Source organism: Schizophyllum commune, assembly GCF_000143185.2.
Source record: "Schizophyllum commune H4-8 unplaced genomic scaffold SCHCOscaffold_13, whole genome shotgun sequence".
NCBI classification, from domain to species: Eukaryota; Fungi; Basidiomycota; class Agaricomycetes; order Agaricales; family Schizophyllaceae; genus Schizophyllum; species Schizophyllum commune.
Window position 1 is genome coordinate 292,219 of NW_026089550.1, and position 12,184 is coordinate 304,402.

The following is a 12,184-nucleotide window of genomic DNA, read 5'->3' on the forward strand; positions in this document are numbered from 1 at the left end:
CCACCACCACCCCCCACGCCACTCGCCGATCACCAGTACGGTTCACATCCCTGCGCTCCTCCAACTACCCAAACATGGTGATCAGCACCGGCTTTATCTCGTACCTATGGTTGATTGACCTCTCCGCCACGTTCTACCCGACGCCATCTGTCTCCGCTGTGCTCTCCCGAGATCACCTCGTCAAGCTCCTGCACGCTGCCTACAAGCTTGAGGACTGCAAGCTACTCCAACCCGACAAGGGCCGCCGCATCGCCTGCGAGTTCAAGGACTGCCTGTCGATCAGCAGCTTCGACGCGCAGGAATGGCGCCACCGCCCCGACCGCGTGCGCCGCGAAGTCGCTAACCACGTGCAAGGCCATCTCAGCGCGCTCGGTGGCGACAGTATCAGGACCCCGGTCCTCTGGAAGGACGTCCCGCTCGGGCGGTCGAGCGACGATCTCGATATCTTCCCCTGTTTCTGGCGGTGCATTGATATGATGGAGGCCCCGAAGGGCGCGCAGCTGCTCGAGCATCTGGTGCGGGACCACCACCGTGGCTACGCGATGTACAGCTGCCCGATGTGCAAGATGAACTTAGCGCTCGAGGCAGAGGCGGATGTGCCATCGCACGTCCGTGCGAACATGGTCCTGATTATCACGCCGCCGAATACCACGAAGACCGTCGACGGCCCCGATGCCCAGGCGCAAGCGATCTTGCTCAAACACTACAAGGAGGGCTGCCCGGAGTTTTCGCCGAGGACATCGCCGCTTTGGGATGACCTTCCCGACAACGTGAGGCAGCGCTTGGACAAGAAATTTGAGGCGCTTGCAGCCTTATCATTCTATGTCGGGAGGCAGAGCGCTACTATTCGCTGTCATACGATACTATAGACCACTTAATTTTGACCTCGCGCTCGTCAACGGTTATCATATGGGAGATATATGTCCGACCCTACTCGATTAGATGGCTCCTAGTAGAGAGTTCAAGTGGGCCTAGATGATGGACTTTGAGCAGAGGAGGTTGTCGACGGACCGGGAAGAGTTGCCTGCAGCAAGTGACAAAGTGAGCGAGGCCATTTACGTATCTGGAGACAGCGCTCTGCCGGGAGACAAGGCCACGACAATCGCTGGAGATTGAGGACCGACTTGAGAACAAGACATTCCGAAAGCGGATTGAGACGTCCCGCTCGGGGATCACCGGTTTCTCCACGTGGCGGGTGGCAGCGAAATGATTTTCCAGCTATGCCTTGCTTCCGACGCTCTCATCCGTCGCCTTCATGGGCGACTCTGTTCAAGGACCGCCATAACCCGCCTCTTCTGACCTGGAACTCTCCTCGCGTCGTGCCACGTCACAAAGCTTGAGACTTCCAATGTCGCGCGCGTTGTCCCACTCTCGACCATGGTTACCGAACCCGCCGATCATCTATACACGTTCTGTCGCGATTCATACGTTCTCCTAATCCAAGATACAGCATAAATCTATGTCTACTCAGCTCCTTCAGCCCCGACAAAGCGCAGTCGCGTCGCGCTTTGTCAATGCCCAGCAAATTTGCATTGTCGCCACTTTCCTGGTGGCAATGCCTCTCATGTCGCCCTCGCCCTCGGACTCCTCCTCCTGCCCCTCACGTATGCGTCCTATCGTAGCATCCAGCACGAGCACGGTATGCTTCACAGTCCAGCTCCCGAGCGCGTCGCTGTACTGCCCTTGTCAACATTGCGTCACTTACCCCTGTCAACGCGTGCGATCACATGACGTATTTGAAATGTAGCGCGACGCGACGCGTCCAGTCGTCTCGAACCGCGATCAGTGGCAAGGTGGCATGTCCCATTCCCGCTCCGTGTGACCTTTGCTGACCCCGGATAGTCACACAAAACTCGTAACAATACAACAAAGCAAGCATGCCGGCCGTATTCATCTGTTTGGGTGGAAAGCCACCCAAAGCCACCAAGCGATTCGCGTGCCCCAGTGCGCGCTTGCGCACTGCGGATCTTCATGGCTATCTACCGAAACCGGGGCAGCTTATTTCTCTCTCTGAATCAGCCTGGGCTCCCGACCGCGTCATACTAGTCGACGCCGGGTACGAAATATCCCCATTACATTTTGGGAAGGGCGGTCGGCCTGCTCTAGTACTCGGATACGTTGAAAACAAGGCGGGAAAAACGCTTGTCGAGGTCCTACTGCTGGCGACGTTTGGTTTCGGACCCGCGGACGCCTACAACAAGGATCTGATTCACCCGGCCCTCCGGGACTACGTTGCTCACGCCCGAGACGCGGATGGCTGGCATTGGCCTGCCGATTCTGTGCCAATCTATAACATGAATTGTGCTAAGAACTGGGTGATTCTCTTGCCGCTCGCTGTGGAGTTCGATTCGCGCCGCCCTCTCGAGCGCTGGCAGGGCGTGTCCCCGGCCTGTCCCCCCTCGGTCTCGGACGAAACGCTTGAGTGCCTGCGCAAGTGCGCGTACGAGAACTACTATGAGGTTCTGAGCAGAGTGTACCAGTCTCGCGCTGAAGCATTGAGGCTCGTAAAAGCAATGGTACGCGCTAACGGCGCCTTGTCCATTCCACCCCTCATTCATCCATTTATCCCCTTTTAGTACGACGCCACCCTTCCCCCCGGCACAGCGCATCCCAAAACTCAATGTCCTCCGCCCGGGTTCCGCTTGCCCCTTGAACAAATGCAACGTACCGAACCTATGCAACCTGTCGACCTCAATTCCAAGAAGCGCCACGCACCGTACGCTAGTTCGAAGCGGAAGAAGCCCGCGGGCGCGCGCGAGCCCGTCCTGCCTTTTTGGCAACAAGTAATGCAGCTCAGGGCCGAGATCCACCACTGGACGAGTGTGCCGGGCGCCCCGTAGGCGATTTTCCTCTGTCCGTCTCCGCCCCGATTGTTCCCTCCCCTCTTCGCGAGTGGGGGTCATTGCCTTTATTCGCCCTAGCGGCGATCCATTGTCACGTAGCGCGCGGCTACCGTTGCGCTGTCTGATGCGCTCTCGGTCGCGGCTCTGTCGGCTCTGGTAGTCGTGGCTTTGTCGACCCTGGCGGTTGCGGCCTTTGTCGACTGACGAAGTGTGGCCGCTGGATGAGTGCCCCACGCAACGACCAGTCGCTTCCACGGTCTCTGAACCGCTCTCGTCTCGCGCACTCCCGAAGCCGCCTAGATTGCGCTAGCTACGCGTTGCCCGGGCTCGACGACCCACGCCAGATTGCGAAGACTCGTGCCAAACCGCGACGACGGATCTCGCTCCGGGCCTCGACGACGAGCCACCTTAGACGGCTCCATTAAATGTCGACGTCGACGACTCCTCGCCCCGCGCTGTCGGTTATTTATGCCTGGCGATTCCTCGGACTCGCGATCACCGCCTTCTTAGACTCGCGAGCACCGCCTCTTCTAGATCGGCGAACAAATCTCTGCTCTTTATGAGCTGCCGAGACCAACATCGCGCATGGGTGAGTTCTGGTGTTCTGCTCGTTTCCGTATACTAACGACTTCTTAGTGTTTAACTACCACGCCGCGCCGCCGCGTCTCGTGTACCCTACACGTGTCCCTCGGCTCCTATCTCCCAGCCTCCTTACTGTACCATCACTGTATCTACCTAATTTCGCTGTCCCCATTCAGTCAAGCAAATCGCGGCGCGCGTCGATTACATTGTATCCCTTATCTATGTATCGCTAGAATCTAGTCTCTATTTCCACGCCGTATCGAAGTATACTTTTTGCTCTACGTTGCTCCGCGACGGTCATTGTGAGTAATTACACGAGGCAGCACAAAGGGCGAATAAATCTGCCCAGGCGTCCGATCCTGGTTGACTATCAGTTGCGTCCTGCCTCTCCTTGTGCACCTCGGCATCTGGCGCAACCGTCTCGAGCTGCCCCAATGCATTAGGCGCAAGCAGCCTGAGCTGCCGCTCCAGATGCTCCCTCACGTCGTCTGGGAACTCCTCCCAGCGTGGCGCGAGGATTGGCATGATTGCAGGGCAGCCGAGTTCGTAGTGGTTGAGCAGGAGGATTTGCGCCTTGATGGCGGACATGTCTTGTAGCAGATCGTGAGTAGCTTGGGGCTGAGAGAACGTAGCATCGTTATGACCGGCGGTGGCATCGTGACGGGCGATTGCATCGCGAGCAGTTTCTAGATCTTGGGTGGCTGGGTGAGGATTTCTCGGGAGAGGAATCGTGGATAGCAGGGTCAGATCCTTGCGGATGTGTTGCGGTACACCCTCCTCCGCGTCGAGCGCGAAATCCATGTTGCACAGCGGGCAGCTGTACATCGCATAGCCATCATAGTGTTTCTGCATCAGATGCTCGGCGAGCTTCGCGCCTTTTGGTACCGTCTCCAACGACCAGCATCGGGTGAAGCAGGGGAGTACATCGAGGCCCTCGCTGTTACGCTGCATGAGGGGGACTTCGTGCCACAGGCGCGCGCGCGCCAGCTTGTTATCGTCCAGCTTCTTGAGGTGGTATTTAACATGTGCCTCGACTTCTATACAAACGCGTTGGGGGTAGAGCACATCGTTCCAGCTGCGGTCTCGTGTCCATACACAGTTCTTGAACTCGCAGGCGAGGCGCCGGCCACGGGTGGGCTCGAAGGGCAGGCGGCAGTGCGTTGTTTCGGCGTGGAGGAGCTTGAGAAGAGTGTCGGGGGAGAGAATGGGGGAGATGGACGCCTCTGGCAGGACTCTAGTAGATAGGTCGACCGTCTTGAGGTATGCGATGAAGTCGTCGCTGACAGTCGTCATTGCGGGGGCTGTAGAAGCGGAGCGGTGTCGAGCGGGGACGGGTGGTTCAATGACTTACTGCGCTCTTCCATTGAGGCTTATATACCACTCGCTTTTGTCGACATAGACGCGCCACGAGGACTTGAATGCCACAGGACAAAGGACGCGTAGGTCAAGGCGATGCATGTTTGTGATGCACCGTTCATATACCGGTCAAAAGCACTGATGGTTGTGCGCTTCGCGGAGCCAGACTTTTCGGGAAAAAACGCCGCCTGAGAAGATTGCATTCACTGCCACAGGCGTCGAATGTAAGCGACAAAGACCTTCATTCTCGTCGGAGATCGCGGCTGGCCACTCGGAGAACAATGAGCGGCGTGAGAACGGCGCGAGTCACTGTAGCGTCATCTGGCCTCGGGTTTCTGGCTACTAGGTGGAATACGCGGGCGACAAGGATACATGAAAGGGATTTAGCCATCGGAGGTGCCGTCGGCGAGGTGGCGAAAGCCAGCTGTTGCCACAAGATCCACGTGTTGGGTTCGGTAAGCTCCGGCTAGAATAGTTCCGCTGATGGATCCGCTTTTGGCATGTCTTGTTCTTGACTACGGCGGCGGACCGGCGATTCTTCCCACGCGGGCTATTGTCCTAAGTGAACCGCAGACAATACTCCCAGAGGACCCTTGTATCTGGCTTGTCTTGACGAAGGGGCCATATCGACCTTTGGGCGCTTACAGGAAGCCGACCCTCCACTCCCATTTGACTGTGAGAGCGAGTGAAGGCATGCAGCGAGATATCAGCCGAGGTTCGACATTCACGGTGTGTGATAGGCGCGCGCTTATACTCTCGGGGCTAGCGAGTGACTGACCTCATGTCCAAATGGAGGCGAGTCTTTGTTCTTGGAACAATATGAAATGCAGGAGTTTGTGTCGGTCGCGTTGACCAGCGCCACTCGGGCACCGCCTCCGTCGTATAAAGAGGTAAGAACAAAAGATATTTGACTTCTCTTTCTCCTCCCACCATTAACGCGCATCCGACTCACCCATTCCATCCGCCACCTTATCTTGCTGCCATGGCTTCGCAAGTCCCACCTCCTGCGAGGGCGCGGCGGGCTCCGCATCCGAAACTCATCTTCTCGATGTCGGGATTTCTACCCAATAGCGAGCGCATCGCATCACTACAGGCGGGGTATAGATTGACTAGGGCTGAACTCATGCCTTACCAGCGATCCCCTCGCGTGCACTGCAGTCTCAGCAAGGGGACCTGCAACTGGTCGGAGCACGTTGACGTGGGTAACCCGCAGACGGCGGCCAAGCGCCTCCGCGCGCACGCAAAACAACATCTCGCCGACGCGGTGGAGAAGGAGGCTAAGACCGACGCGAGCGCTGGCGCCGCGTCGACATCGAAGCAGGCTCACAACACACCGACGTCGAAAACAGGGCGCCCTATCAAACCATTACCATCGGGCCACCAACGCATCACCTGCGGTTGGGACGGCTGTTGCACGATGCTGACCAGCCGCGCCAACTTCGCCGCGCACGTCCTCGGCGAGCACTTCCAGCCTTGGACATCCTATACGTGCCCACTCTGCGCGAGGGTGATCGCGAAGCACCCGACCCTGAAGGAAGACCAGCCCTATGAACCGGTACCCGTGAAAACTCTGTACGGAGGCCGACGACGATGGATCAATGCCACTGACGATGGGAAGGGTGTGCTGCAGGATATTCTGCTGGAGCACTATGAGCTGGCAGACGAGCGTGGCGAGCATGAGTGTGGCGTGCTGAAAAAGTACATGCGGAGGGACTATGGGGTGGGCGACGTGCTTCGCGATGGGTGGCTGGAGGACAGGCCTCCGTATCGCTTGAAAAGGCGGCCTCGCGCAGCCTTACAGGCGCGGCCGGTGCCTGCTAGATGTTAATGAACGGTTTCTCGAGAGTTGACCTACATATCTTACTCTTGCCGCGTTGTAGACCAGTGGCAGCTACACGGCCGAACACTAATTCGATACCATTTTGTGCTCGTACTCGTTCAGAACCCGTGGTGTCACGAAGCGAAATGATTTCTCGCGAACCGAAAATCCCTCAACTCCCGCCCATCTCGCGCACCGCATCGTTGATCGCCTGCGACACAAGCTTGCACGCGACCTCCATCTGCGCGCGCATCTCGTCGTCTACCACCGCCTGTAGAATCCTCCGCGCGGCCCACTTGTCCGGGTGGAAGCGGAGCCTCGCGTTCTTGAGGAACGTCCGGTACTCGTCCGCGGTCATGATCGTCTTCATCGCCTTGGTAAATTTCTCGACCATATCCCAGGTAAGGGAAGCAAGTTCAAAAGCGGCGGGGTGCGCGAGGACGGGCCAGGGCACGCTGCGCGCGACGAGCGGCTGAGTATCGGAGAAGGGGGTCGCAGGGGAGTCGAATTCCTGGCTGACCGCCAGGAAGCGGTCGCGTGCGTTCACGACGGTGAAGCTGGAGAACGGCCATCGGTGCGGCCAGCGCGCGTCGCGGAGGAGGCAGCGTTCCTCTTCGGCGGCGGCGGCGGCGCGTCGGCGAGCCTGGCGTTCCTCTGCGCGACGCTTACTAGCTTCCTCCCGTGCGCGAAGACGTTGTTCTGCTTCCTCTGCTTGACGCTTGGCGTAGTCCGCTTGACGCTTCGCCTCCGCCTGCGCGCGTCGCGCGTCTTCTTCCTCCTTCCGACGCTGTTCGGCGGCCTCCCTGGCGAGACGCTCCTGCTCGGCTTTCGCAGCTCGAGCTTCTTCGGCGCGTCGTCGCTCCTGATCAGCGAGAGCATCGCGGAGAGCGCGCTCAGCCTTCGCCGCGCGAGTTGCTTGTAGTCGCTCCTCCTGCCGCGACGCCTCGAGGTCCATCTCCAGCATCTTCCGCCGCGACTCGGCGACGTCGAGCTTGTGGAGCGCCTCGTCGAGCTTCGGGAGCGCCTCGTCGCGTTCGCCTTGTAGCCGGTCACGCTCGGCTCTCAGCTGGGCACAATCGCTGACCAGCTGCGCCCGCTTCGCAGCCCACTGCGTACGTTCGAGCTCGAAGCACTTGCGTTCCGCCTTGGCGGTTTCCTCGCATTCCTGCAGTTCGATGGAAGCCTCCGCTTGTGACTGATAATGACAGGCAGCGTTGTGTGCGGCTTGTGCTTGCCAGTATATTCGGTATTGAAATTCCGAAACGACGATAGCTTCGAGCTCAGCGAGAGCGGAACCCTGTATTGAAGATTGCATAAGGGGAAAACCTGTCAGAAAGTAGATTTGACCCACATATGTATTCCCATGAGTGCTCGTGTTGCGACGGGTCGAGCAGGAAGGGCAAGAAATCGGTGTAACCCAGTTTGAGTCGCCGTACACCAAATGCAGCGGTCGATCCTGAAAGACCTTCCCGTGGTTGGCTCGAATGGCTGCCGCGGTCGCTGCATGGTCTAGTCAGCTCATATTATTAACGTGATCAATAAGAGCTCTACCTGTGTTCGTGGTAAATGTAATGACCGCAGTGCGACTGGGTCTTCCGCGATACTTTTGAACGGGGTGCATATAGATACTGCGAGCACATCAATATTCGTGCACGCCTGAGTATCCTCTGACGGAGCTTACTTTGCTACGGTCCCGTGCTGGGTAATTGGGCGTCAGGAGTCATCGCCACGGGGCCAAGTCATGAGGTAACGTACTTTCTCAAAGTGTGTCCGCAGTTTGTCCTCGGTTACTTTTGGCGACAAGTCCTGGCAGCATGTCAGACGACGATCAAGGAGGGTAGTACACGATGGCGCACCGTACAGAACAGCTTCTTCTCGTCTACCGCTCGCATCGATACCTTCTCTCCCAGAATAAGCAGCTGGCCCCAAGCTGCGTCCCTCTCCGCCGTCTGCACCGCCTCCGCAGTCGAGAAACGGACCAGCCCGCCGATATGGTTGAAGATATTGACACCTCCAATTAGCCCATATTGCTTGACTGTATCGAGGAGTACGGCTTTCGAGGTTCCGTTGGGCAGCGGAGAGACGATGCGCGAGTATTGCGGAGGATCGGGTAGTAGTTGCTCTCCATCTGCGCGCAGAGGCTCCAGCGCAGCTCCGTTGGGGCCTATGGGAGTATCTCGGAGTGAAGAGATGGCTTTGTCGCCTGTAAAGAACGATTAGAAAAAGACAGAAGACCGAATGTGCGAATGCGCACGTAGATTCGCTGTACTGAACTAGATGAAGCCCTCGACTTCGGCTGTCAGCCCAAGGTCTGCAGAGCTAGGGGTGATCGGCGCGGTGCTAAGAAAGTAGACGTCTGAATCTATGCCAGTGACGCGTTCTTGCAAGGCGCTCAGCTCGGACATGGAGAAACTACCGCGAAAACGGATACATGTGGCGAAAGACATGGTCGAGGAAGAAGACGAGGCCGTTTGTATGGGCGCCTAAATTTTTGGATTTCTCGACGGGCGCTTAGGGTCCGGAGGGGACGTAAGATGCGCGGGAATGTGGAACGGCCTGAGAGGGAGCCGGGAAATGACCGGCCAGATACCCTACCATGCCTTTCAACATCACAGAAATGGACGCTGGCGGTGAAGGCTCACAATTGGGAGCCTCAGCTGAGAATGAGACCATTGTCAACGTCAGGGCATATCGAGTCATTGTGGTTGAAAGCAAGGAGTCGTGCGAGTCCCACTCGGAAACTGCCGCACTTCGGACATCGGTGACCCCTGAGCTCTCGCTCATGCAACCACGAGCACTTCTTGCGGGGATCGGCACTGATATGAATGTACGTTAATGGACATAATGTGATGATATTTTGGTAGATATGCTCGTGTATACTGTGCGAATCCGCGAAGCGCTGCACTTTTTCTTAATCAAGGATTCACTAGCACCCTCCCATCTCGCGCACCGCATCGTTGATTGCCTGCGACACAGTCTTGCATGCCTCTTCCATCTGCGCGCGCGTTTCATCGTCTACCACTGCCTGCAATATTCTCCGCGCCGCCCACTTGTCTGGGTGGAAGCGAAGCCTGGCGTTCTTGAGGAACGCCCGATACTCAGCGTCGGTCATGATCCCCTTCATCGCGCTGGTAAAACACTCGACATTTCCCCAGGTGAGCGAGCTGATATCGAAGGAGGCGGGGTGCTCGAGAACCGGCCAGGGTACGCTGCGCGCGACGAGCGGGTGCGCGTCGGAGAAGGAGTTCACCGGCGAGTCGAACTCCTGACTGACCAACATGTACCGATCACACGCGTGTTGGGAAGTCCAGCTGGTATACGGCCATCGGTAAGGCCAGCGCGCGTCGCGAAGAACGCAGCGCTCCTCCTCCGCGGCGGCAGCAGCCAGCCGACGCCTCTGACACGCGGCCTCTTCCTCGAGGCGCCGCTGCTCTTCCTCCGCACGGCGTCGCACCTCGGCTTCCTCTGCAAGCCGCCGCTCCTCTGCCTCCTTCGCAAGGCGGGCGGCCTCCGCCTTTGCGTGCCGCTCCTGCTCCTCCTTCCGCCAGCGCGCGTCCTTCGCCTCCTTTGCCAGGCGCTCCTTCTCGGCCTTCTCGGCCTTGGCTTTGTCGGCCTTGTCCTTCTCGGCATGATTGCGCGCCTGTTCGTCACGTCGACGCGTCTGCTCGTCTTGCTGGCGCGCCTGCTCCTCCCGCAACTCGCGGAGCTCCACGTCTGTGCGCGTCTGCAGCGCGCGGTACTTCTCCCGCCACATCTCGAGGTCCATCTCGAGCATCTTCCTGCGCGACTCGGTTACCTCGAGCTTGTGCAGGGCCTCGTCGCGCTCGATTCGGAGCGCAATTCGGAGCGCATCTCGCTCCTCGGCGGGGCTCGCCCAAGACCTTTCTCCAGCTTTGCGCTGCCAGGAAATTCGCGTCTTGATCTCGGCAATGAACGCAGCTTCGAGCGCCGCGACGTCGGCAGGGGGGACGTTGGAGGATGAAGGAGGCTTGATACATGTCCGTTAGAGCGCGTTGAAATGAATATGTATGGTTACTCACAGCCGTCGTACTCGCATTCGCTTTGTGTGCGTTGGACCCCCAGTTCGCATCACTGAAAAATAACCGCAAAGTGCGGTCGAAGAATATATTTCCATTATTCGCTCGGATAGCGGCCGCGGCTGGCGATGGTGTCACTTCGAGATACCTCTGGATCTCAGTGGAGGGCTTACCTCCCGCGGCCAAGCTGAAGCTGACTACTGCATAGCGGCTCAGTCGGCCACGCGTCTTCTTCTCGGGATTGAGGTAGATGCTGGGAAGTACGAATGAGCGGACGATTGGTGCACGTTCTCGGCTATAACTCACTCAGTGATGACTCCGTGCTAATGAACTAGTATCAGTACGAGTAAGCCATGGAAGAGAGAAGAAGCATACCGTTTCGAATAACGCGCGGAGATCGTCTTCAGAGACCCTGGGCGACAGTTCCTGTGGTCATTTGTGATATAATCATGAGCAGACATCGAACGACGACTCACGGAGCAAAACACCCTCTTTTCGTCTACAGCACGCACAGTGACCGAGCTGTCCAAGATAAGCAACTTCTTCAAGGCCGCGTCGTCCTCTGCTGCCTTCGCGGCGTGCGCTGATGTAAAGCGCACGAGCCCACCGATGTTGTAAAAGATGCCGGCAACGCTGTCGGCTTCGTACTTCCTCACCGCCTCCAGAAGAATGACCTTCGACGTTCCGGGAGGTAAAGGTGAGATGATCCGAGTATGCCACTCGGGGACGGCGCATGGGCCGAGCGGCGTCCCGTCGACCCGAAGAAACTCGAGCGCGCTGGCTTGTGGACCCAAGGGTAGCCCACGTAGACTATCTATGACCAGAGCACCTGTGTTTCCAGTCAGCGGGGTCGCCAACACAACAGACGAGGTGCGCACATAGACCCGGATTGCTGAATTGGATGAGGCCCTCTACATCATTTTCAGGTCTCGCATGGGGAGAGACATGGATTCGAGAGAGAGAAGTCTGGAAGGTAGCGCCTTTGTCTATAGATGTCACTTCTAGCTCGAGATTGTCGAGTTCGTCGAGAGTGAAGCGGCCGCGAAAACGAACACACGTCGAGAACCCCATGGTTGTGGGTTGGGAAGAGCTGCGCAGCTGGGCGCCTAGATTTTGCAAGGTAACGGGCGCCTATAGCCAAGGTACGATGTAATAAGCGGGCGGAAGAAGCTGGGGAGGATGAGACGGAGCCGAGGTATGGTCATTAAAGTCCTTTTCCCGTGCCCTTTCAGACCAGAATCAGGGCCAACTTTGAGAAAAACAACATACATTATCGAAATTGCCTACCAAAGGATGAGATAGAGAGAATCATGGCAGCCCACGCCCAAGGTATGTTGGCTCATGATGGTCGGAAGTAAGGAGGGCTCGTCAGTCTACCGGAAACTGCCGAATTATATCAGGCGCCGGAACTTGCCGGTGTCGTAACTTAAACTCTTGTCCGCAGCCACCATCTGCAGGGTCGTCATTGCTTTGATGAAAGAGTATCGCAGTGACCTTAGCGCTGGGATGCACTATCTCTGCGTCTTTGTCCGAAATAACACCTTCAT

General features: G+C 57.7%; 4 protein-coding genes across 4 annotated transcripts; 2 read left to right on the top strand and 2 right to left on the bottom strand.

Moving 5' to 3' along the window:
- Positions 1-74: 74 nt before the first annotated feature.
- On the top strand, positions 75-897 carry SCHCODRAFT_02693137 (uncharacterized protein; the record flags this gene model as incomplete). Its single annotated transcript, XM_003026939.2, has 1 exon — positions 75-897. One exon carries the CDS (start codon positions 75-77, stop codon positions 867-869), a length of 795 nt encoding a protein of 264 aa, XP_003026985.1. The 3' UTR covers positions 870-897.
- A 980-nt stretch (positions 898-1,877) lies between these two features.
- SCHCODRAFT_02518166 (uncharacterized protein) lies at positions 1,878-2,840 on the top strand (the record flags this gene model as incomplete). Its single annotated transcript, XM_003026938.1, has 2 exons — positions 1,878-2,516; positions 2,577-2,840. 2 exons carry the CDS (start codon positions 1,878-1,880, stop codon positions 2,838-2,840), a joined length of 903 nt encoding a protein of 300 aa, XP_003026984.1.
- Positions 2,841-3,439: 599 nt separating this feature from the next.
- SCHCODRAFT_02591464 (uncharacterized protein) lies at positions 3,440-5,043 on the bottom strand. The gene has a single exon (XM_003026843.2). It carries the CDS (start codon positions 4,716-4,718, stop codon positions 3,723-3,725), a length of 996 nt encoding a protein of 331 aa, XP_003026889.1. The 5' UTR covers positions 4,719-5,043; the 3' UTR covers positions 3,440-3,722.
- An 825-nt stretch (positions 5,044-5,868) lies between these two features.
- SCHCODRAFT_01176359 (uncharacterized protein) lies at positions 5,869-11,708 on the bottom strand (the record flags this gene model as incomplete). Its single annotated transcript, XM_003026842.1, has 16 exons — positions 5,869-5,954; positions 6,207-6,471; positions 6,797-7,926; positions 7,952-8,100; positions 8,282-8,298; positions 8,356-8,406; positions 8,457-8,803; positions 9,243-9,416; positions 9,481-9,499; positions 9,551-10,588; positions 10,641-10,759; positions 10,811-10,890; positions 10,944-10,960; positions 11,013-11,063; positions 11,150-11,466; positions 11,516-11,708. The coding sequence occupies 16 exons, from the start codon at positions 11,706-11,708 to the stop codon at positions 5,869-5,871; spliced, it is 4,053 nt and encodes a 1,350-aa protein (XP_003026888.1).
- Positions 11,709-12,184: the final 476 nt, after the last annotated feature.